Consider the following 23,487-nt stretch of genomic DNA (forward strand, 5'->3'; position numbering starts at 1 on the left):
TCTAAATTGTAACTCTCCTGATGTTGTTCTTACAGGATGGGAAGATGATACTTTATTCAGTCTTACTTGCCAAATCTTATTTCCATTTTGAACCTATGTTTTTAAAGAAAAAGAAAAGACCTATTGGTTGCTATGTTCTCAGTTTATTCATATCAATGTGTCTAGATGAGTTCTACTTTTCCCTCCTCATCAGAATCATTTTTCTTTGTATCTTCAGAATTTCATTGTTGAAAGTCACTATTATCTCCTGGCTCAGTTCCCCTAGAGAATCTTAGTCCATAAGGTCCTATCTATCTCACTTCTGAACACTTTGAAATGTCTTTTCCCAAAATCAAAAAGTACAATTCCTTTCACTTTCTATCACCAACTCTTAAGATGAAATTTCCCTTTCTCAAAGCTCCCATCCTTTCCACCCCATCAACCAGTTCCAGCTTGTTGGTTGGGAGCAGATCAAGAATAGCACTCCCCTTGGCGGCTTCTCTACCTTTCAAAGGATAAATTTACCTGGAAACAAATGGATCATTTATTAGCTGCCCTACATCTGGGGCAGTTGTCCAAAGATCCTTAACATTATATTTCTTATCATGACCAAGCTTGGTATTTGCCTCCCATACTCCTCAGCCTTTCCTCCTTTGTATGCAAATAGTCTACAGAAATCTCTAGTGATAATTACTGTTGTCTTTCTGCCTCCATTGATCTCCATCATGTTTCATTCTTGGATTTCCTCACATGTATTCCTTCTTAAGATATTCCATTCCCTTCCCTATCTACCATAATGTACCTTATTTTTTTTCCTGAGTGAGCAAGATCCTTCAGAGCCATGTTCCAGGCTTGGGTCCATCCAACCAAGTTTAGTGTGCAACTTGTACTCTCTTCTCATCTCTGTCTCTTAAAAACCCTTTGCTTTCCTGAAAGCAAAGCTCAAACTCTACCATTCAAATGGGGCTTTTCCTTAACCCTCCAATTGCTATTACTCCCCACCAGAAAGATATCTGCATTCAGACAACACTCCCTGGTGTGGCCCAACTATATTAAAATGTGTTGGGGGGAGAGAGACTATTTAACAAAAGAAATAAAAATACAATAATATAAATCATGTTAACGTGTGATTTTCTAAGTCAACAGGTGCCTGAGGTATCCTTATTATACTTTAGTGGCCCTATCTCTATTTGATTTTGACAGTATTAATCTAGCCTTCCATAATTCTGTAAGTTGGGGTGGGGATGTAGAACACAAATTATTGCAGAAACTGCAATGCAGAAATAGGAAGTGATTTGTACAGAATCATCCTGGTATCAAATACTACAATACAACCAAGAGTTGAACCCAGATCCTAATTCTGTTTTTGCCTGTTCAGTGAATAAACAAGGAGGAAGACTGAGTTCATTGCTTTATACTTCCAAGTTAACTTGGGCAAAATAAACTGATTTTTTTTTTTTTTTTTAGCTGAGGCAATTGGGGTCCAGTGACTTGCCAGGATCACACAGCTAGGAAGTGTTAAGTGTTTGAGGTCAGATTTGAATTGAGTTGACCCTAACTTCAGGGATGGTACTCTACCCACTTCACCAACTAGCCGCCCCAAAATAAACTTTTTTTTGAAGAAAAACCATCCCACATAGTCAAAATAATGATAGTTCAAGAAAGTGGTAAATAACGTCCCAAAGAAAAACATTTTCCTTAGAAATGAAATGGTTCAAAATTCAAAATCACATGTTTACTTATTTCATTTCAAATCATATATGCTTATTGTTGAAGAAAAGATCCAAAATTAGGGGCAGCCAGGTGGTGCAGTGGTTAGAGCATCAGCCCTGAAGTCAGGAGGTCCTGAGTTCAAAACTGGCCTCAGACACTTAACACCTGGCTGTATGACTCTGGGCAAGTCACTTAACCCCAATTGCCTGAGCAGCAAAAAAAAAGAAAAGATCCAAAATTCAAGAGCCCATTGTTTTGGCTATATAAAATAATATAAACACTATTTGGGCAATTGTCCTTCAAATGCAACATGTTACCATCACCCCATCTCCCTTAATTGGAGATGTTTCCCATCCCAAAAATTGATTTTCAATCATAGTTTTAGAACCAGAAGGAAGCTTAGAAGTTAAAATCACTTTGTAGGTTAACTTGTATAAGCAAAATAACTAATTTTGAAGCAGCAGGACAGAAATATAATGGATCATAAGAGCATAGAGGCAGAGCTAATAGAGACCTTAAAAGCCATTTCACTTTACAGATCAGGAAACTGAGGTCCATATAAATTATTATCTTACCCAAAGTCAGATTGCTAGTATGCCTGAATCAGAATTTGAATCTAGGCTCCTTGTCTCCTTCCACAGTACTTTGCTGCCTTTGACTTAGCTAGCACTTAGGAAGTTGCTTCAGGCAAACACACTCAGCATTTGGGGAGTATGTGAACCTAGATATTCTGATTGAAAATATAACTCTATTTCCAATTTCACAACCAAGTCATTGGAAGAAGTTATTTTTTAAATCTTAAATCCTTCTAAGATCTAGGAGTCCCGGTGTGAGTTGTCCCCCTACCAACAAAGATTTCAATCATTTCATGTCTTATGAACTGATGTGGCTGAAAATGGATATAGTCAACTTCATGATGAGTCTCAGACGTTCACCATAGGGTCTCCAACCCAGTGACAAGGTATGGCCTGCAGAAGTTTCCATTTCTCCTCGTCAAGCTTCAAGGACTGAGTCAACTCCACTGTGGGAAGATTTTGGTCTAGCGTACTTTTATATAATTGAAACCTACCCTGCTTCAAGGGTTGGAAGATTATAGCCACTGGTAAAGGCAGAGGTATAAATTGAACGATCTTGGACAAGTCATCACCCATTCCTGTGCCTTCAGATTACTTAGCTATAAAACCAGATGGTCGGACTCAAGATCTTTTCCCAATTTTGACATCCTAAGTCATCCCAGAAATCCAAACACAAGATGAATATTTAGTCCTACCAGATGTGGAACGATTATCTTGAGCTACCACTTAAGGGATAGGAATGAGGGGCCCTCTTGTAAACTTAATGCCTATCATTACAGTAGTAAATCCCTCAATATCCTTCCAGGACGACACCCGTTAACAAATGGTTTGACATGTTTAAATAGGTATTTAGCCCCAAAGAGAGATTTCCAGCTATGGGAAACATAAACTACACCAACTGTTGAAAATGGAGCTCTCCCTCGGGGACAGTTTGTTTTATTTTATTATGATTATTCTTTTAAATCAGCGAATCCTATGGTCTCCTAATGAGAAAATGGACTGAAAACTTACAGCCTCATGAAAAAGCAAGAAGGAAGCATTTTGTTTCTTGTTGAATGCAACAAACAAATTTACAGAGCGCACTCCCTGCTGTCATGGAGAGAGACCAATCAGCAAGACACACTTTGGAGGACCAGTTATCCATCTGCCTGTTTATAATCAATAACACACCCTCTGAGACACATAGGGGAGAAGTCTCTGAGCTGGGCCTGATTTTGAGTAGGATATAGAGGGAAAAAGAAAACAAATAGGAATCTATCCTGTTTTTAATTTTTAGAGAACTGCTGACAATAACCTGCCTGGAACCAGCCAGAGAAAGTGATTCATACTATCCAAAAAATCCCAGGATGTGAGAGGTACAAATGACCTTGAGATCACCTTTGTCGGCCCAGCTGGCGAAGCCGGTGTGCTTCTTAGAATAACATGCTCAAATGCATTAAAAACCACATAAAAATCAATTAATTTCCCAAGTATCTTTATTTAATGTTCATGGACCCAAGTCAAGAAAGTTTCAATCTATACTAATTTACCACGACATCCATTTTATAGAAAAACAGGCCCAGAAAGGGAAGTGAATGAATAAATTAGGAACAACCATTAAGACCTGACTTGTACCTATAACTTTAAGATTTAACAGAAGGCTCATTCCACGTCTGCTTCTTTTTGATCCTCACAGATAAGTGGGGGCTGCTATCAGCCCCATTTTACAATTAAGAAAATGGAATTGCAGGATATTAGGCTTGGAAGAAGTTCAGTTTATTGTGGCCAAGCCACACTGACATGAGAATCATAGAATTATAAGATGCAAAGGTAAATGGTCATTTAGTTTAAACTACTCAGTTTTACCTTATACAGATCTGAAAATAACCAGCAAAGGGGACCCCATTACCTCTGTATTGATAGAAGTAGTTTTCTGAACAGGGGGTTCATGTGCCAGTGAAATCACAGATCTCAACAAGGTTTATTATCTGAGGGTCAGAACAGTTAAGTGACTTTGCTCACTGTCAAGTAACCAGCTCTCTCTGAATATCCAATCTGACACTCTCTGAAGTATACCTCATGCTGTTTTTCATTAATAACAGGGGCAGAATCCAAGAGCACACCAAAGCAATCAATTTGCATAAAATACATGAAAAGGAAAAGACAAACACTTCTATACATAAGCAGATTTATTTTCTCCTCCCTATTTACTAACAAAGAGAAGCTGATAAAAATGGTGGAAATTATCACATTATCTCATTCTGCAAAAGTTCGTTGAAATGAACATTTGTTTAGCATACTTGTAAAAAAGTCAAAATAAATATCGAATTAAGCCCATTTATATAGTTTTAAAAGCCTACCTTTCCCACCTCTCACCTTATTTTCTAGGCTACACCACATATAAAAAAAGAAATTCATAGATTCCCAACAGATTCCTGAATATTAAAAATAATCCTGACTCACAGACAAGAATTATTTTTTGAAAAAGTGTTATCTTCAAATTGTGCATACCCTTTGATCCAGCAGTGTTTCTATTGGGCTTATATCCCAAAGAAATACTAAAGAAGGGAAAGGGACCTGTATGTGCCAAAATGTTTGTGGCAGCCCTGTTTGTAGTGGCTAGAAACTGGAAAATGAATGGATGCCCATCAATTGGAGAATGGCCGGGTAAATTGTGGTATGTGAATGTTATGGAATATTATTGTTCTGTAAGAAATGACCAGCAGGATGAATACAGAGAGGCTTGGAGAGACCTACATGGACTGATGCTAAGTGAAATGAGCAGAACCAGGAGATCAATATACACTTCGACAACGATATTGTATGAGGATGTATTCTGATGGAAGTGGATTTCTTTGACAAAGACTCAGTTTCAATTGATAAATGATGGACAGAAGCAGCTACACCCAAAGAAAGAATACTGGGAAACGAATGTGAACTATTTGTATTTTTGTTTTTCTTTCCGAGTTGTTTTTACCTTTTGAATCCATTTCTCCCTGTGCAACAAGAAAACTGCTCGGTTCTGCACACATATATTGTATCTAGGATATACTGCAACACATCTAACATATCTAATATGCATCTAGGGGAGGGGGTGGAGGGAGGGAGGGGAAAAATCGGAACAGAAACGAGTGCAAGGGATAATGTTGTAAAAAAATTACCCTGGCATGGATTCTGTCAATATAAAGTAATTATTAAATAAAAATTAAAAAAAAAAAAAAGAAAAAGTGTTATCTTTAATACAGCATATAAAACACAGTAGGTCAAAGTTGGATGTCATTTCTGGGGAGGACCTTTTGACATCAGCCTTTGCTTTGCTCGATGTTACACACAGACCACTGACCTCCTAGTCCATTTCTGCTTTTTAAACATGATTGTAGTTAATACAATTGTACAAGACACTTCAATCCCTGCCCCCCAAATAGACCAGATTCAGGGGGTTATCACAACACCGTACAAAAACCAAATCAATAACCAAAGAGAACCAATGTGGCCCTATGGGAAAATCTTCCACGAGAAGAGAGAACAATTCTTCCTTGGCTCTGCTTGGGGCTCAGTATCTTGGCCCTGCCAAGGCAAGGTTAAGCAGTTGTTGTGGTTGGCTTGTATGTATATCCAGATGTATGGCCTGAAATCCTTTGACAACAGAAGAAGATCAAGGTTTTAGTCTGCATTCACCACTTGAAAGTGCAGGAAGGTAGAAAGAAATTCCCTACCTTTCCCTTCACCCTGAGTGAGGGAACATAATTCAGTAACTTTAAAAAAGTGGGCTGTCTGCAATCCAGTCAATTGGACAGCCGCAGGGCAGGAGGAGATGAAGTTCCACAGGAAAAGACACTTGAGCCAGGAGTAGAAGGAGTACCAGAACAAATGAGAGTGTGTGTACTTGTGTGCATGGGTGGGTGTGTATGGCAGGTTCTACATTAAATAACAAAAAGAAGGTGTGTTTGTTATTAATGCTAATAGGAAAGCGACCTGAAATTACCATTAAGAATATGGCCACCACTTTCACCTGGAGAGGCTTCAAATGCCTGACACAATTTTCCTAAGAAAAATGATCACGTTTCACTTGCAACTAAAAGGTCAACAATGTTCAAGCACCATGGAAGATCTAAGCAAATGCTAAATTGATTTGGGGAAAGAAGGGAGAGAGAGGGAGAGAGAAAGAACATTCTCAACATTCTAGCCTCTTCCCTCCTCCCCTCAAGTTTCTGCCCCAATTTATCTTCCATTTTTCCTCAGCTTTTTTTGACCTCGAAAATGTAGTTATCCATGAAACGGCAGAAGTTTCATCCACTGGCTTGTAACCCTGGAGTTGCATCAAGTACTGCACACGCGGAAAAGTCTAAACTCTTTTAAAAAGCTTCCAGAAGTTTCTATTTTTTTAGGGATTCTTCTAAGACCTCACATTCATGCCAAGAAACCTGTGAGGAAAAAAAAAAGACACATGCAGGTGAGTACAAGGAAATATTGTGCCCTTGGATGGAGAACTCCTGGAGGATAGGTTCTGTCATTTGCCTCTGGGTGTCCAAAGCACTTAGCACAGTGCCTGGAACACAGCAGATGCTTTCTAAATGTTCACTGATTGGTTAACGAAAGAAGCGGTGAATATGAGAAACTTGCTGAAATACTAAAAGACTCTATGAACGGGTTTTTGTCCTTGTTCAGTCAACTATTCTGTGACTCCATTTGGGGTTTTCTTGCCAAAGGTACGGGAGTGGTTGGCCATTTCCTTCTCCAGCTCGTTTGCTAGATAAAGATGAAGCAATTTGCCCAGAGTACAGGATAAAATTAACAGAATCAAGTGAAAATATATATGATAACTAAAATAATATCAATGAAGAGCAACAGGAAGTTAAATCCTGAGTGACTGTGAAAAGGCCAGTATGGGTCTCTCTCTTTCCCATGTCCTTCCCTCCGCCATCAAATCTCCTTCCTCTCTACAGAGAGGTGTGAGCATATGGGGATACCCCAATGCATGCACTGGGTGAAGTGGTCACAGTATTGGTTAATTTTGCCCAATGGTTTTTATTAGCTACAAGGAAATTCAGTGCTAAACAACAGGATAAAATTTACAATCAAATGAAAAATATATATATGTTAACTAAAATAATATCAATGAAGAGCAACAGGAAGTTAAAGTCACCATGAAAAGACCAATATCCATCTCTCTCTTTCCCACGTCCTTCCCTTCTCCCTCATGTCTCCTTCCTCTCTCCAGAGAGATGTGACATATGAAGATACTGCAATGTATACAATGAGTGAAGTGGTCACAGCAAGGGTTAATTTTGCCCAATGATTTTTATTAGCTTCAAGGGAAATTCAATGCTAATAGAGAATGTATCTGGGAAAGAAAGCAATTTAAATGCCAGATCAATGGAAGGTGCTCCCCATGAAAAGCTTCCCATCAGCCCCCTGCATGCCCTTCTCTGCAGTATGAAATTGCCTAACACGCTCCAAAGATGCCGAGTCTCAAAGATAGTTCTCCATCTGGCATTTAAGGTATTTAAGCCTGTCCCTTGTCTACTTTTTCAATCTTTTACTACTTCCTGAATACCATCTATAATTTATGGATACTAGCTTACTTGTTTTTCTTTTCTAATGACACTCCATCCTCTACCTCCTTGAATCTGCATCTCTTGTTCCTGATTCTGAAAGATTCTTTCCTCATCTCTTCCCCTAGATATCCCTGGATTCTTCCAAGAGAGTTCAAAGGCTTTTTCTTGAGGAAGTTTTCCCCCTTCCTCTAAGGTTACCTCCCACCTACTCTATACATATCCCAAGGCAAGGAACAATTTCTTGATGCTCTGGGAAAATTACTAATTTGCACTCAAAGATGACCCTTTGGCTGAAAAATCCACAGACAATAGTTTAAAAAAAGAAAAATAACATAATAACATATAATCAATTTAGGATGGGTGTCTTTTGGAGAAAAATGAAGAGAAATTTATTCAAAACTCCAAATCAAATTCATCCCCATGGTTTATATTGTGAAAGGCTTCTGTGTTCCACAAGTTCCATCACTACTGAGCTATTCAAAATCTATTTGGTGCCCAAGGATAAGAGGTTAAAATGATGAATCAGATTGCTCTAACTTCATCCATCACACCAGATGAGAAATAAAGGAAAAAGCAATGTGGTACCCACCACGTAGTCCTGAAACATTTCTTTGGGTTTCCAATGTAACTTTAAAAATAAGAAAGGGGAATAGTACTTTTTGGCCTGTCTTGATTTCAAACAGTATTTTATCTAAATTTTTATCTTATATCATATAAATGACAGGGGGAAATGATGAATCTATAATTGAAAACCAAATGTGAGACATCTTTTTTATTATCCTGGATTGTTTAGGCAGCCAGTCTAGGGAAGCCTGTGGATATCTTCTCAGAGTAATAGTTTTAAATATATAAAACATATAGGAAACTATGATACTGAATTCAAATTTATATAAATGTATAGATATATACAAACACACACACACACACACATATATATACACATACATACATACATATAATGTTTTTTTAAAACCCAAGTTTCAAAATCTCAGGTTAAAAAACCTTAATCCAGGGTCAGGGGACCAAGGACTGAAGCCTCATGCTACTGTTGGCACCTGTCAATGTTGTACTATCATTTCCCCTTTTGTTCTCCTTTCTTTCTGTAGTTATAAAAATGCTGACACAGAAAATATATTTGCGAAATAAATACCATATATCCTAATTTTATAAATATCTACTCCACAAATAAAACAGAAGAATTCCCTGACATAGCACTGTAGAACACCAGCTACTCAACAGCTAACAGAAAAACAATTAATTCATTTTAAAACCCCTGATCTTTCTGGAATTGACAAGGAGCCCATTTGTCAGGGACAAATATGAAGGGATATTCTGCTCTGGCTGTTAAGACAATATATTGATCTCAATTATAAGCTGAAATGGCATTAGCAGGATCTATGACACTAACATTAATTCTGAAACACTCAGTGCCATAAACAAGCTTATTCATATCATCAATATTATTATGATGATTATTATCTTTATAGGTAACAGACATGCAAAATATATAAAGGATTTTATCAATAAATGTTGACCTTTTTGTATTGTAAAGCTTGTTATAACATTATAATAAATACTATAGTAGAATAAACAATGAGCTAATATAGAGATGGACGAATAGAGCATTTATTAGCCATTTACTATTTGTCAGTCTGGGATTAAAGGCTGAGGTTACAAGGAGAAGCAACAAAAGGCAAGAAGTTTTACCTTCTAATGGGAGAAGATAACAATTAAAAAGACAAGACTGAAAGAGAGGAAGGAGAGTGAGGGGTAGTCCCCAAAATGAAGCGATCAGTATCTGGGAGTGTCATGAAATGGCAGTCCAGACTCGCCAATCGCTAGAGAGGGCCAAAGGCCAGAGGCTTCTTCCATGTGAGAAAATGGTGGGCAATGAAGTAGAGAAATCCGGAAAGTAAGCAATAAAACTATCTGGATTTTTTAAATGAAAAATTAGGGAGGAATATGAAAATTTTTCTACAAAAAAGGGGGAAAGGATGGAGCTGCATAAAGTTTAGAAACCAACATCATATCCATAGGCCAGAGGAATTAGGAAGGTGCAACCAATAAATTAAAAAAAAAAATGCATATCTGTGTGTATGTAAATATGTGTGTGTGTGTGTGTGTGTGTGTGTGTGTGTGTGTATAATTCAGCAGTTATCTTCAGTCCTACAGACCCCCGTCATGCTCAAAGAGCTCTATTCATCCATCTCTATATTAGCTCATTGTTTATTCTACTAAAGTATTTATTACAATAACAAACTTTAAAATACAAAAAGGTCAACATTTATTGGCAAAGTCCTTTATATACTTTGCGTATTTGTTACCTATAAAGATCTCTTTGATTTTAAGTACACTATGACTTTCCCCATCATACTTTTGATATATGGCAGGTCAGTACATGAAATTACTTTGGGAGGAGTTTTAAGGAAGTCACAGATGACAGAAAAAGTTTAGAAATTCAGAAATGTGTTATATGTATAATATTCTATAACATATTTTATCTTCTAATGCCCTCATAATTCAGACTTCTTCTCTGGTAAGCCAAAAAAATTTTATACAGATTTTCTAGCTCCCAGAGGCACCGCCCCCGACCAGCAAGATGTGGAAGGGTGACCTGTAATTCCTGGATCTTTTCCACGTACCTTTGAGGATATCGAGGACCTCAATGGAAGCATCACTTTCCAGGCAGTTGTAGAGATTCTTAGGCGTCGCATTACTCCGTTCCCTCTCTTGCCATTTCTTCAGCATTCTGAACTTGCAAACTGTAATGTCGTCAAACTTTTCCTGAATGGTGTCGATGTCCGCAATTTCTAACCCCAAGTTGGCGACGGCGACTTCAATCCACTCCGTCCCGAATTTCTTGGCAAGAGTCATCAATTGTTTATCCGACAGCATCTCAGTCTTCTTGATGAGATCTAAAAACGGAGGAGACTTTGAGCGAGGGGCTCCGACTCCCCACTGATCACCTATAACCATTTATAGTGAAAATAGATTCCCTTAAAGTCAGTCCAGAATCATTTGCTAAGTGCCTACTGTTTGCCAAGCACTGGGCCAAGGGCCGGGGATACAGAGAAGGTCAAAAGTCATCCCCGCTCTCAAGGAGCTCACAGGCTCACGGAGGAGGCAACGTGCGAACAAGATGGAAACAATAAATAGGAAATAATCAACAGAGGGGAGGCCCTCGCATTAAAAGGGATTGGGAGGGGGTACGTCCCCACTGTGCAAACGCCTTCATTGTGCTGCTGAGGGGAAAGCACCAGACTGGGGATGAGGAGCGCCTCTGAGACTAGGGGTGCCCTCCATTTTCTCATCTGTAAAGTGGGATAATAACAGCACCCACTTCGTAGTGTTATGATAGAACAAGATAAGTGGATAGAAATGGGTTTGCAAACTGTAAGGCCCGAGGTCAATGTTGGCTGGCCTTTTCTAGACCAGAAGCTTAGCCTGCCACCCTGTATATGCAGGCAATAGGAAGAGAGTGAGGCTGGCAGGGCCCGTACAAGGCCACCATTTTCCATATTTCATATATATATATATGGATGGATGGATGGATGTCTTGGATTCTTTCTGAGTCCAAATCTAGCCAAGTCACTTAAATATAATCCGATTTGCCTCAGTTTCCTTATCTGTAAAACAAGGCGGAGAAGGAAACAGCAAAACCACGCCAGGGTCTTTGCCAAGTTGGATAAGCCTGAAATGACCGAGCAATAGCAAAACCATGAGCAGGGACGGCTTTTCTCAGCTACTCGTGGAAGAGCCAATGGAAGATGCGCCTACGAGGGGCAAAGCAAACTCGGGGCTCTCAGGCCAGCTGAGAAGTCGCCTGCTCTGCCTGACGAACCCGGCAAATTAAAGGGCCCTGAGCCAGGACCCTAAAATCTAGTTTTTGAAACTATTTTAACAACCGTATTTAGTGTAGTTTTACGCATTTAAAAACGTTGCTCGGAGAAGGGGCCCCCGGGCTTCAGCCCTCTGCTGCCCCAGGGAGCCACGACGGCGGAAGGAAGAAGACCCCTCCCGGCCGGGAAGCTGCCGGGACCCCAAGGGCCCCGTGACTCTGAGGGCGGCATCGCGGGGAAGGAGAGAAACCCCATCCCGGCCTCCCTTCCCGGCTGTTAGGGATCCTCCCGGCCTGAGGCGCCGCTAGATAAAAGCGCGCTGACTCGGTGGCCCGAGGAGATTTAGAGCATCCCTTTCCCTCAAGGCCCAGTTACAACCAGGGGCCTCTCCCCGGGACCCACTTTTACCGGGACTGCAGCAAGAAAAAGAAACGAGATCCGGCCCTCCCTAATATCCCTCCTCCCCTGCAGAAAACTGTTCCCGACGGGTCAGGAAGGAGGCCCCGCGGCGTCCGCCCCGAGGCCCGGGGCCGCCGCTCTCTTGGGCAAGGGGAGGAAAAAAACGAACCATAACAGAGGACACAGCGCCCTCTAGCGGCTCCTTCGTTCCCCTCACCCTGGGACACGATATCAACGTTAGCCCATAATGGTCAAGGGGGGCTGGGGAGGGGTCCGGGAATCCGCCCCCGGTTCAGCCTTTGCAGAAGTGGGGGCGGAGACCGTCAGACTGGGGGGAGGGGGGTTCCTGGAGCTTTTTTCTTCCTTTATATTTTATGAGAAGGTTCTCTGTAGGGACTGGGGGGAGACAATGGGAAGTACAGGGGACAGCAAACCAAAAGACATTAACAAAATTGGCTCTAGATACTCCGATGACATCATTTCTATATTTCCGTATAATGTCCACTTATAAAAACGTCAGCGCCGGGGAGACCAGCAATCACACCCCCCTTCACAAACGCCGCTGTGTGACCCTGGACAGGTCCTTCTGTTTGTCTCGGCTCTGTCTCCCCCTCCCCCCCCCACCCCCCAATAGATAAAGCCTCATTTTGTGGGAGCTGCCCCAGCCCATTCCGTCAGGGGGGGTTCCTGCACATAGACAGACACACAGTCCCAAAAGTCTTAGTGCAGGCCCGTAGGCGCTGAAACTCGGAGGTCACGCACTGAGGTGGGACAGCGCCCAGCGCTTAAGGCTCATTACCCATTGGGCAATATTAGCATATGCTTGGCAAATGGCCCTGCCCACTGTCCTGGGATGGCGCAGAGACTTGTGGGAGGGGGGAGGGGGGAGTGAGACAAGCGGAAGTCACATTGCCTGTGGGTGAGGAGGAGGGAGGTCGGGGAGATCCTGCGCCCATTCCCTCCACTCCTTCCCCCAAAGACCAAGAATAAAGACCGAGCACTTTTGCTGATCCTGACTCGGGCTGACTCGGGGCTAACCGGGACTTTACACAGGCTTAAGCTGCAATTGCTTAAAACTTGTAGGACTGTGTGTGAGAGTTTTCCAGTAGGGGTCTCCCCGTGAGGAACGCCCCTGACAATGGAGCTCAGGTCTGCCGCAGCTTTTAAGGGAGCTGCCAGGGCAGTAAGCGACGTGCCCGTGCCTGGCCCAGAGAAGAGGGCATTTTGCCGCATCTTTCTGACACGAAGGCCATCTCTGCGCCCCTCTGCCCCAGAGCCCCCTGGCTGCGGCTGCCTGAAATAGAGCCGGGAGCCCCCCTGCACCAAATCCCTCCTTTCTTCCTGAACGTCTCAATGTCAGATTTAGCGGAGTCCTGAGAGGTTCCTGACTTGTCCAAGCTCACCCTGGCAGCGATCACCGAAGCTGGGGTTTGAACCCAGGTTCTGACCCCAAATCCAGGCTTCCGCCCCCTGAAGCAGGCGCCTTCAAAGCCCTGGGCTCCAGGCTCAGTTCTCAACTTCTCATCTATATGGTCTCTAGACATCAGTTTTCTGACCATCAAAATGGGGATAATAATATCCGGGCCCTTCCTACCCACAGGCTTAACATGAGGATCACGTGAGACACGAGAGAAACAAGAGACAGAGACAGAGAGAGAGAGACAGAGAGAGACACAAGGCACTTCCTTACCACCATCACCAGGGTCCCCAAGATTATTTCCTCCCTGTAGACCACCAAGATCGGGCAGCTTAAGCCCCAAGTCCCTTCTAAACACTTATGTCCCCAAACTGGGAAAGCAAAGACAAATCTGAGCTGTAATTCTCATCATTTAATTATTTCTATTTATACTCATAATTTGAAAATCTTATTTTAATCCTATTTATACGAATTGGGATATTTCTAACTTTTAAAACCTCCCAAAAGGGTGGGTAAAATTTAAAAAAAAAAAAACCGAGATAGAAATTAGAACTACTTAAGCTGCCTGCCTAACAGTTTTTTTTTTCCCTAAACACCAGAATGATCCCATTTCTTAACTTTTGAAAAATTGGGCATCAAGAGCATTCATTAATTCTGTTAATAGACCCTCAGGAAGTTAGAGAAAAGCCCAAGCATGGACAGCCCAAAACTGCTGAGTTCTGGGACACATTTTCCCCCCCTGAGGCAATTGGGGTTAAGTGACTTGCCCAGGGTCACACAGCCAGGAAGTTAAATAAATGTCTGAGGCTAGATTTGAACTCAGGTCCTCCTGACTTCAGGTCTGGTGTTCTATCCATTGCGCCACCTAGCTGCCCCCAGGGGCACATTTTTCAAAGAATTAAACAACAGTCTCTCAAAACAGGTTGTACTGGCCCAGAAAGGCCTGTCACAAGACCGAGTTGTTTTTAAAATGTCCCTCATAGGGGCAGCGTGTTTTCACAGTGAATAAAGCATTGGCTCTGAAGTCAGGAAGACTTGAACTCAGACATCTAACACTTACTAGCTGATTGGCCGGGAATAATTCTAACTGCCTCCGAAAAACAAACGAGAAAATGTTACTTCAGTTTTTATTAATAAATAACAACCAACTCCCCACAAAAAAATGAGTAAGCTCCTACTATGTGCAAGACACACCTGCCATGTGCAAGACGTGGCGAGGTACTGTGGGGCATACAGGAAAGAAAGCTGACTAAAAGCTCCCTGAGACAGGAACAAGTTCATTTTTATCTTTGTTTTTCCAGCCTACCTTAGGGTCTGCAAGACACTCAGGAATCATGAAGATGATGATGATAATCATGATCCTGACAGCTGGTGTTTATGTTTCCATCTGAATCTCTCCCTTCTCAAACCCTGTGCGTCAGGCGCTAGTAGAATTCTCATTTTGCACATAAGGAAACTGAGGCTGAGTGAAACTGAGTGGAGTATCTGAAGCCAGAAGTGAACTCAGGTCCAGCAATCTATCTGCTAGGGGTGAGCCGGAGGGAGCTCAGAGTGGGAAGCCGAATGTTAAATTTTCACTGTGAACGTTTGCACCTCAGAAATTGGCAATCGCTCCATATCAGGCTTCGATTAATTTTGTTATTGTCTATATTTCAGAAAGTGATAGGAAAAATGTAATTAAAGCAGAGAAACGTTTAAGTCTGTCAAGCGCACGTTTGGGAGAACGGGGAGAGCCGATGGTTGAACATTTCCTAGCACGCTCACTGCCGAGAGCCCCTGACGCTTCTTGATTATTTGTTAAAATGATCAAAACAAGAAGTCCTTTTTATACAAGAGACTCAGATGTTAAATCAGGAAAAGATGTAGGAAGAATCATGAGGAAAACAAAATCTGGTTCTTGGGGCCACTAGAGGGCGTCAAGACTCCTCTCTGAGTTCAAATGCAGCCTCAGACACTGACTGTGCGCCTGGGCAAGTCACTCCCCCCTGCTTGCCTCCGCTTCCTCACATGTAAAATGAGTTAGAGAAGGAAACAGCCAATCACGCCAGGACCTTTGCCAAGAAAACCTCGATAAGATCACAAACAGGTGGACACCAAACGACCAAGTGCCATAAAAGAGACACTAAGCAAGAGCTTGGGGAGCCCAGAGTGGCGAGTGCAGAGTGGGAAAGGGGGAGGGGAGTGAGAGAGACACAGACGAGAAGAGAGAAAGACTCAGAGACAGACAGAGATAGAGAAAGAGAGAAAAACAAGAGAGAGAGACAAAAGAAACAGAGAGACAGAAAGAGACAGAGAGAAACAAGACAAAGACAGAGAGACAGAGACAGACAGAGAGAAACAAGAGGCAGAAACCAAGACAGACAGACAGACAGAGAAATGAGACAGAGAAAGAAAGAAACAGAAAGACAGAGACAGAGATAAACAAGAGACAGAGAGAGAGAGAGAAGAGATAGAGACAGAGAGGAGAGCGACAAAGGGAGGGGGAATAGAGAGGGAAAGGAACAGAGAAGGAAAGAAAGGGGAGAGAGAGAACAAGAACTTCTGGGAGGGACTGCAGGGTAGAGAAAGCATCTTGAAAAAGCATGTGGCATTTGAGATGGGCAAGATTTCCACAGAGAAACAGAAGCAGGAGAAGGGCAGTTTGCTCAGGGCGCTGGTGAGGGGCTCTGTTTGGCAAGAGGCAGGGCCTGCTGGGTGCCATGGCGAGCAAACCCATGTTTGCTTACACTCCCAACTGAGGAGTTCAGACTTTATTCAAGGCCAGTGAGTGCTTATGGGAGTGCGGATAGAGTTTGTGCAGGGAGACAATGGAGTCAAGGCTGACGTTTTAGAAGGCCACTGAGGCAGAAGTGGGAAGGGCAGCTTGAGAGAGAGACAGAAATTCTGAGCCACAAAATGAGCTGAGGGATCACTGGGGCCATGGGGATGAGCAGGAGCCCTGAAACGGAACAAAAAGTTTTACACACCTGAAGTATCAATTTGCTTTATTCTTTTCACGTAATTCTCCTCATCAGGTAAACTGTCGCTCATTTTCCGTCTTCTGTTAACTAAAGATAAAACAAATGATCTTTCATTTCTTGATTTCACCTTCACCCTTTTTCCTCCCGGAGCACAAAGTCAAGATTCAGAGAGAAACAAATTACAGAATGATTCAGGAGAAGAGATAGAAGGTCCCTCCCCCTCACCTCCACCCCAGGCCCCATCTCAAGCAACGCTTGCCATCCTTTTACATTAGGGCAGGAGATCAGACACTGTGCAGGATGGCAGAAGGAAAGAAATTTGGGGTTTTTCCATAGATGCAAGGTGGTAACTTACTGTTTGTGTTGTTTTTCTGAATATTCTGGTTCTGATCATGTTGGACCCAGTCACCTGTTAAAACATTCAAAGATGAATATCTTTGGAAGGGAAAGAAAAAGCATTTCGGAGAGGAACTGGGGAACTAGGAGCTGCCAGGGCAGTGGAAGTAACCCCATGCTCCCGGGAGAAGAGTAACAATCTGAGCTTGATTTGCGTTTACTGGCTTGTCGGCAGGATGTCCCGGAAACCACCACTGGATTTCCACCATGGGAAGGGGGCTATCTCACACGCAGCTGGCCCTGGGCTGACTCTGCAGGAAGCAGCAAGTCATCACTGGGTTCTGCACCCACTGGGGCCTTCCTCAATGTCTGCTGAAGGGAGTTAAGCCATTACGGGCACCCCGCTCCCTCTCTGGGACACTTTCCTCATCTAGCTCTCTGTGGACTTCTCCCCGACTTTGGACCATTACTCCCCAAATTAGGCAGTGCTTTCCGGCCCAGCCTCTGGATCTGATATTTCAAGTCATTCTGGATTTGACTTTTGAACTAGTTCGACTCTTAAAATGGAAAGTTATACTTGAAATCCTCTGCCCCCATTTCCAGGAGCCTGTCGATTGCCTCTCAGCAGCCAGTCACCTGCTAACGGCCGGCACGGTTTCCACTACCTAATCTGCTTCCCTGCTGCGGCCCCTTCCTGTACGGGCAAGGACACCAGATGGGAGGTGGGTTTGGGAGCTGGAACTGAGACAGCTTTGGGAATGGACATTCTTCCTTCCTCGAAGCTTCCCTGAAAACCAACTCCTTTGTCCATGGGAAGCCATAATCCTCAAACTGTTTTTGCTTCTCCCACGGAACTGGGCAGACCATTCTAGTTCAATTCAAGCTTCAAATGAAACCCTTTTCTCTGGATCCATTTGATAGAAATCCCTAAAACTTTTGGAAAAACTTGATGAATGAATTGACTTTTGAACAAAAAGAATAGGATAGTAAGGGTTCACATCTCACCATTAAGAAATTTTCTTATGCAAGTCCCTTTAGCTCCATTCCCCCCAACTTAAAAGCGATTATTCACTGAATAAAGAATGAAATTTCATCGTTTTCCTTCGGCTGTTGCTGCTAATATTATACAGTCTGTGCATATTATTTCCATAGAAATGGCACTGAGTGATAAATAGTCATTTATTCTAAGTTTATTTTATGCAAATCTAGAAACGACAAGGAAAACAATACATCAACAAATGTTCAATTGATCAGCGACATAAGCAAACACTGTTGATTAAAATAAGTAAAAATTCAGACTCTCCTGCTTATAAGCAAGAAGAGATTCTATATTGTTGTAGGCATTTATTATATGAATTAAGAGTTAAAGACTAAGTAACTAAAAACTAGATTATTTGCAAGGACAAAAAGGGAGTTTGTTGATTCGTTATCCAGTGATTCTTTGTATCATATAAGGATTTAACTGTTTATACATGGACTTGAAGGAAAGGATTCTCTGAAAATCAGAATAAACAGCTTTCTAAAATAAGAGTATTTGGAAAATTAGAATGGATCTTTGTGATCATCATGACCAAGAATCCATCATCCAGACCAGGGATCATTGTTCCTTCCCCCTCTCCCATCCTAGCAAGAGCTTCCTGACTTCCTCAAACAGTCCAATCCCCTTTTCAAAGGATCTACTCATTTTCAAGGCAAACTCCTATTTCTGTCCTCTGGGACCTTGTTCTGAGTCCACATTTAAAGATCCGAATTCCAAATATTACAGGGAGAGCTCATTAAAAGGGACGGGAAAAGGGACAGGACCTGTCAATGCCTTTTCTACAGCATATAACTTTCAGAGGCTGCTTAGAATCAGGGTCCCACAGTCAAGGTGTATTGGGGGCAGGACCTGAATCTAGGTTAACATAAGCACTAATTCCCTCCAGAAGAAGCAAACAAACCTCAGGCAACAGGAGGAACACTCACATTCTCGGAGTTTTGCTTTCCAAACAATTTCGTCAGACTCCATCTCGACCAAAGACAACTTGAACTCCAAAGGTTGCTCCAAAAAGACTTCGATGTAACTTTTCAACTTCAGAAGGGAACCATCGACAAACTCAATTTCCTATAAGACAAAATAATTTTTTTTTTAATACGCTTATTGGGGAAGCTAGAGGGCACAGTGGGTAGAGCACCAGTCCTGAAGTCAGGAGGACCCGAGTTCAAATCTGATCTCAGACACTTAATACTTCCTAGCTGTGTGATCCTGGGCAAGTCATTTAACCCCAATTGTCTCAGGGGGAAAAAAAACATGCTTATTCACAGCAAAACACATCACTGAGGGCATTGTGTAAGGCTAGAGCCACAAATGCACCGTGGCCAAAGTGATCAAATTTTAGCAAAGTTGAGAAAAGATGCTAAGAGTCAGTACTGGAAGGGCTGTGGGAAGAAAGGCCCATAAAACTGAGCTTTACTGCTCTAACCATTCAGGAAAACAATTTGTCCTCGTGAGAGAACAAATGACAACTGACCCAATCGTCCATATTCCTTTTAGCATGTCCCTTTCCCACACAATTCTCCTTTTTTTTGGATCATAGACCCCTCTTTAGGAGCCTAGAAAACCTTCCAGATCTCTTCCCAGAGAATTTTAAAATACATTAAATAAAATACAAAAGATTACAACGAAAATCAATTATCTATTATGTGTTGAACAAGTGAAACTACAAAAGAAACTAAAAGCACCTTTGTAATGTCGTTACTGAAATATATCTATAGGTATTTTTAAAAAGCAAGCTCACAAGAGCCTACATGCAAATCAAGTACATTTTTTCTTTATTTTTTGTTGGATTTTTTAATTTATTTTTTATTGGATTTTGTGTCTTGGTTTTTTTTTTTTTTTTCACAGAATACGGAGAAATGCATTATGCATGACTATACATGTGTAACCTATGTCAAACCGCATGCTTTCTCAATGAGGGGGGAAGGAAAGGGAAGGAGAGAATTTGGAACTCAAAAATTTGGGGGAAAATGTTAAAATTGTTTTTACATGTAAAATAAAATATTAAATAATGAGAATTATTAATAATTAATTAGATAATTAATAATAATGAGAAAAAAGAGAAAACAGAGGAGAAAAAATATGATGGAATATCTGGTCACAAGATTGTATATTTAGAGCTGAAAGGGAGATTAAAAAAAAAAAAACATCAAATCCAAACTCTTCATTTTATGCGTATGGAACTAAGACTCAAATAAATTAAATAAATTGCCCAAATTCACATAGCTTGTAAAATTTTTGAGACAAGATCTGAACTCAGGTCTTTGTGACTTCAAATCTAGCATTCAATCTACTACAAAGCATAGTGTGGTGTTTTTATGGACAGGGTGGAAATAGCAAGTCGGTATATTTAAGTGGTTTCAGAACCAATTGATCGATGGAACTCCCTATCTTTCCCTTTCTCCCTAACTCACTGTTTTTTACTTTCTGGGACTCCATGCTCATAGGAACCTTCTCAAAGTTTTACATAATATTTCTAATGAGTTGCCAAAAGTAGGATCAGGGTTTCGGCCTTCTAATTTTGTGGTGCTCCTAGAGAACATCATATTATTATACACAATTCTGCACGCCATCTGAAGCACCGGGAGAAAATGTCTTTCTTACAGGGAAGTTTTGCACCTGCCCAACCTGCTGTAACCACATCCTATTTTTCTATTATTTTATCAATCTTCCCAACCTAATTCAAATTCAGTTTTTGTAAAATATTCAGCTTTTTCTCACGTCACAGAAGAGCTTATTTATGGCAACTGGCAATGTATTTGGAATCTGGGTGTTCCTTACAATTCTAAGGAATAAAAAGCTAAACAGCAAGCTCTGGTTCTAGATCTCCAGGTCCATGCAGATGCTCTGTAAAAAGTTCCATTGTCATAGATCAAAGTACTCTCAGGACACTTTTGGAAAGCAAGTGAGGGGATGGAGTAGGGATCGTCTAGGAATAAAGGAGGCTAGGCTAGGAATAAAGGGAACAAAAACCTCTTTTTAAAAAACCACTTGAAGAAACAAGGAAATCTGAGGCCATTCTGGGGGGCAAATGACCAAAGAAATCAAGGTGATTCTTGGTCAAATGGCCCAGTCAACAGAAGCTCCAAACGACTTTTCTTCCTCCCTTCCCCAGTCTCTCCTACCTTTATCACAAAACCACAGATTGAAGCTGGAAGCCCAATTTCCTCATTTTGCAGATGGAACAACTGAGTCTCAGAAAAGTTAAATGATTTAGCACAGAAAAGTTAAATGACTTAGCAAAGATCCCATAAATACTAAAGGGAAAAACAGAGTTCCAAACCCTAAGCTCCTGATACAAGTAATGAATACAACAGCCCATTGCTCTTCAGTTTTTAATTCATTTGAAACTAAGTGGTTTTTTAAAGGAATTTAATTAATTTAAACCCTAACTAAAAGGAGGAGGGAGGGGAAACCAAAAAGAGAAAGTGAAGTCTAAAATTCATTTTCTATGTTTTAAAAGTCAATTCAAGACAATTAGGGATAATGGTAACAACAATAACTGTCACTTTAAGGATTACAAATATATATAAATATATTTGTATACAAGTATATATAAATATCTCCTTTGATACTCAGAACATAGGAGGCAGGTTCTATTATTATCTCCATTTTACAGTTGAGGAAACTGAGGCAGAAGGATTAAGTACCTTGGCCAGCGTCACATTAGCTAGCAAATATCTGAGCCTGAATTTGAATTCAGGTCTTCCTGACTCTAAATGCTGGTTATTTGAAAGTTATATACTAGACCCCAAAGTGACCCCTTCAGTTTTATGGAACCTAAAGACGTCACCAACCTCCGGGGTGATCTCGGCTTCCGGCTCACTGACCAGGCGGTACCGCTTCCCATTCTCCAGCAGTTTCAGACACACGGGAGGCTTGTCAATCTTCATAAATTTCTTGGAAGAGTGTTTGACAGCTTTGGCGATATCCTAAAGGGGAAAACAGGAATTAAGCTGGAATTCATCGGAGATGACCCCGGAAGGACCTCTAAAGGGAGAACAGAGCCAAAAAGCACCTGTTCTCAGCACCCCGGCCTTTCCTGCTGCTGCTAGCAACAGTGTCCAGGAACTCAGGGACAAGGAAGCCGAGAAAGCTGCCCGTTTCCTCCGGAGCTCCTCGGACCCTCACACTAAAGCCTTCGGAAGGGGTCCTTGAATGATGAGGGAAGAATTCTGTGGACAAGGTCATTGTCATCGCCAGGATGTCATCATCGTGATTTCAACCCCCCTTTTTTTCAGTGGCGTTTGGAGAGAAATGCTCCAAGGGCAGGGAGTAGCCATTCTGCTAGGATTCCTGCTACCGACCTATTCTCTGGAACACAACGGTTGTTTTTGTAATGAGACACAAGGATTGGGATGGTAACTCGTCTTTGGCAGACAGGACAAAAAGGAAGGAACAGTCCGTCTCCACTGTGGCTTTGATTTCTTTGCCTAGGTCTCTATATTTTAGTAGCTTTCCCTTTTCTAGAGTATGGCTGTGAATGAGCACTGGGTATTGCCATTCTAATTCAATTAACCTTTTGATTTAATCCTTATTCCCAGTGTAGACTCGGCAATGTATCATCCTAGAGGTGTTGCCTAGAACCCTGAGGGATGACAGGGCTTCCCTGCCCAGAATCAAACAGCCAAGATGGGCCAGAGGCGGGATTTCGATTTGGGTTTACAGGATACCTCCCTGTCTCCAGGTCTTACTGCTTCTCAGCCTGAGTGGTATTTCTTCACTGCAGGCTCCCAGGATGGAAGGTGCCAGACAGAATAATAGAAAGATCTACCTTTATTTCTGGGTCTCTCTACTCAGGAACTGATCTCTTGTTTCGTTTTCCTCTCATAGTCAGCAGAAGGGCCAGGCTGATGTTCAGTCATTTTAGTTAGGCCTGACTCTCTGTGGCCCTATTTGGTGTTTTCCTGGTGTTAGACTCTGGAATGGTTTGTCATTTCCTTCTCCAGCTCATTTTGGAAACTGAGGCAAATAGAGTTAAGTGACTTGCCCAGGGTCACACAGTATCTGTAGTCATATTTGAACTCACTCCTTCCTTTCTCCAAATAGACCCTCTATTCACTGTACCACCTAACTGCCTATTTTAGGAGGAGAGAGATGGATGAGAGAATTATTCCAAGATTACAAATAAGGAAGTGGTTCAAGGTGGCAGCAGGGCAGCAGTGGAGTCACAGCTAGGACCCAACAACCAGGTTTCCCGAGTGCAAAGGTCAGGGCTACCTTTTCCTCTCTGTCTAACAGGAAAAGTCACCCTAGGAAGAAAAGGGCCCCAAACCCACAAACCCTAAAAATAACAGATGAAACGCACTTCCTTCCTCAGTGTATTTTCTTCCTTTAAAAAACCAGACCTCTCTCCGGGGGCCTCTATTCCTCACTTTAACTTCATCAACGCTGCTTTTTAAAGCTTTAAAAAAAAAAAAAACTTCTTTCCATTGTTTTTCTTAGTTAATAATAAGGGGAACGCCTTATTAACACAAAGTCACAAATTCTGAATCTGCGGCATCTCTATCTAGGCAAGTTTGCAGAGTACAGCCAGATTATCAGAGAAGATTCTCCCAAGTAAATCACTCTGTGAATAAGAAGGCAGAGCTGCTTAACCAGATTGAAAAGGGAAAGAAAAGTTTTTAACATCTCTAACACATTAACAATTGATATGCTAATGAAGGAGTTCACCTAGTTGGGTCAGTTGGGCAACT

The 23,487-nt window shown here is 41.7% G+C and overlaps 1 protein-coding gene across 1 annotated transcript in view; it reads right to left on the reverse strand.

The window, feature by feature from the left end:
• Positions 1-3,724: 3,724 nt before the first annotated feature.
• LOC127552832 (uncharacterized) overlaps positions 3,725-23,487 on the reverse strand; it is a 42,595-nt gene continuing 22,832 nt past the window's right edge. Inside the window, exons 11-16 of the mRNA XM_051983094.1 lie at positions 21,589-21,723; positions 18,721-18,859; positions 16,775-16,828; positions 16,426-16,506; positions 10,447-10,719; positions 3,725-6,670 (exon numbers count right to left, since the gene is read on the reverse strand). Of these exons, the coding sequence (XP_051839054.1) occupies positions 6,657-6,670; positions 10,447-10,719; positions 16,426-16,506; positions 16,775-16,828; positions 18,721-18,859; positions 21,589-21,723 (696 nt within the window). The 3' untranslated portion in view covers positions 3,725-6,656. The remainder of the gene's footprint in view (positions 6,671-10,446; positions 10,720-16,425; positions 16,507-16,774; positions 16,829-18,720; positions 18,860-21,588; positions 21,724-23,487) is intronic.

The sequence above is a fragment of the Antechinus flavipes genome, chromosome 3, assembly GCF_016432865.1.
Source record: "Antechinus flavipes isolate AdamAnt ecotype Samford, QLD, Australia chromosome 3, AdamAnt_v2, whole genome shotgun sequence".
In the NCBI taxonomy this organism is placed as follows: domain Eukaryota; kingdom Metazoa; phylum Chordata; class Mammalia; order Dasyuromorphia; family Dasyuridae; genus Antechinus; species Antechinus flavipes.